Below are 1,729 nucleotides of genomic sequence, written 5' to 3'. Positions count from 1 at the left end.
GGTTCCAACTAGTCTATTAAGTGAAAAGTATTGACATTATGATTGCTTTTGCAGCTCGTAAAAATGATTATAAGAGAACTTCGGTAACAACGCGCATTTGGTAAACCTGCTTTTGGTTAAATTATTTCATAATACGATGTATAGAAAGCAACTTTCTGAAGCAGTCTGTTTGGTAAAATGAAAGTGATTATCACAGAACCCAATTACTTTTCACGGTCGTTTTGAGCAGCTAAATGGTTTCGCTTTGAGCTTCTGCTACTTGCAGAACAGGATTTTTTTTTTCTTTTTAAGCACAACAATATCAAACTGGCGCTATGCTTCAAAGAATGAATATTTCTTCCTATGTCAGGAAATATGGAACAGTCCATATTCAAATGATTCCTTCCCTGTTTACGCGGAAGATATTGATGCCGGTGGTGATGCATCTCCTTCAACAGCCATGCTTTCTGAAGTTGCTCGTCTTCTTAAAATCACCATAGTTGGTGGATCTATACCAGAACGTGTCAGGGATAAGTTGTACAATACTTGTTGCATCTTCGGTTCTGATGGAAAGCTTAAAGCTAAACACAGGAAGGTATGTTTTGACATTTGATTGTGCATACTTAGACATTATTGAACCATAGAAATATGGAAATAATACTTGAAATAAGTCCTATTTTACTGAAGAAATTTTGGATCTGCCTTATATTGTGAGACTTTGTTCTTGATGAATCTTTTGTGGTTCAAATGATTCCATGTCTTTCAATTGGGTTTTCATGATGACCAGAATATGATTGATATTGACTATGAGAGTATTGCTTAACTTGAACTTATGCTTCAGTCTCTTCCAACAACTTTGTCCAGCGCATAGTCAATTCTGATGCTTAAAAAGCAAACTACAAGGTTGAGCAGATCATATTTTGAATAATGCATTAAAATTCACGGAATGACATTCTTTATTTTGCATCGTAATATCTTGAAGAAGATTTAAACGGTCACTAAGCTAGCCAGGGCTTGGCATATACATGTGATTGCAGATACATCTTTTTGATATTGACATCCCTGGGAAGATTACCTTCATTGAATCAAAGACTTTGACTGCTGGCCAGAGTCCTACCATTGTAGACACAGGTTTGATGGTCATTTTCCTTCAATATAAGATTCTTATTTCAACAGCACAGTTTGTGATGATCAGGCGGTTATGATCTTTTCTTCTCTCTCACACACATACACACAAACTTCTATTCTATTTGTAGTCTTACGAAAGTATTACAATTTTCTTTACGAGAAAGTAACCATCAAGAGTTTTATGCAGAAGTAGGGCGTATTGGTGTAGGTATCTGCTACGATCTTCGGTTTCAGGAACTAGCTATGATTTATGCAGCAAGAGGTTGGCCTTTTCTTGATTATTATAGTCTTTGGTTTCCTTCAATTGACCTCTGGAATTGCTTTTTCACAAGATATAGTGAGTTTCTTTCTTGACAAAACCGAACTTTGACAGTTGTGAAGTTCTTTGACATCAGGTGCTCACTTGTTATGTTATCCCGGGGCCTTTAACATGACTACTGGACCATTGCATTGGGAGTTGCTGCAGAGAGCAAGGTATTACAAGTGGTTTTTGCCTTTTTGTGTTCAGTGATTGCAAAGAGTTATTTGCTTGTGTATGAGTTATTTTTGGTAAATAGATATCTGTGGGCTTTAAAATGTGATTTAAGAAACATCAACAATCAATAATAGTGAAGAAGCATTC

At 36.1% G+C, this 1,729-nt stretch overlaps 1 protein-coding gene across 1 annotated transcript; it reads left to right on the top strand.

The window, feature by feature from the left end:
• Positions 1–349: 349 nt before the first annotated feature.
• Positions 350–1,625, top strand: LOC112093207 (omega-amidase, chloroplastic-like; the record flags this gene model as incomplete). Its single annotated transcript, XM_024171252.1, has 4 exons — positions 350–574; positions 1,017–1,110; positions 1,295–1,369; positions 1,503–1,625. Coding segments are annotated over 4 exons (510 nt in total), but the record flags the coding sequence as incomplete, so codon positions are not given.
• Positions 1,626–1,729: the final 104 nt, after the last annotated feature.

This window comes from Morus notabilis, unplaced genomic scaffold, assembly GCF_000414095.1.
Source record: "Morus notabilis unplaced genomic scaffold, ASM41409v2 Scaffold7942, whole genome shotgun sequence".
Taxonomy (NCBI): Eukaryota; Viridiplantae; Streptophyta; class Magnoliopsida; order Rosales; family Moraceae; genus Morus; species Morus notabilis.
The sequence above is the reverse complement of the archived record's forward strand: the minus strand, read 5'-3'. Positions and strand labels throughout refer to the sequence as shown.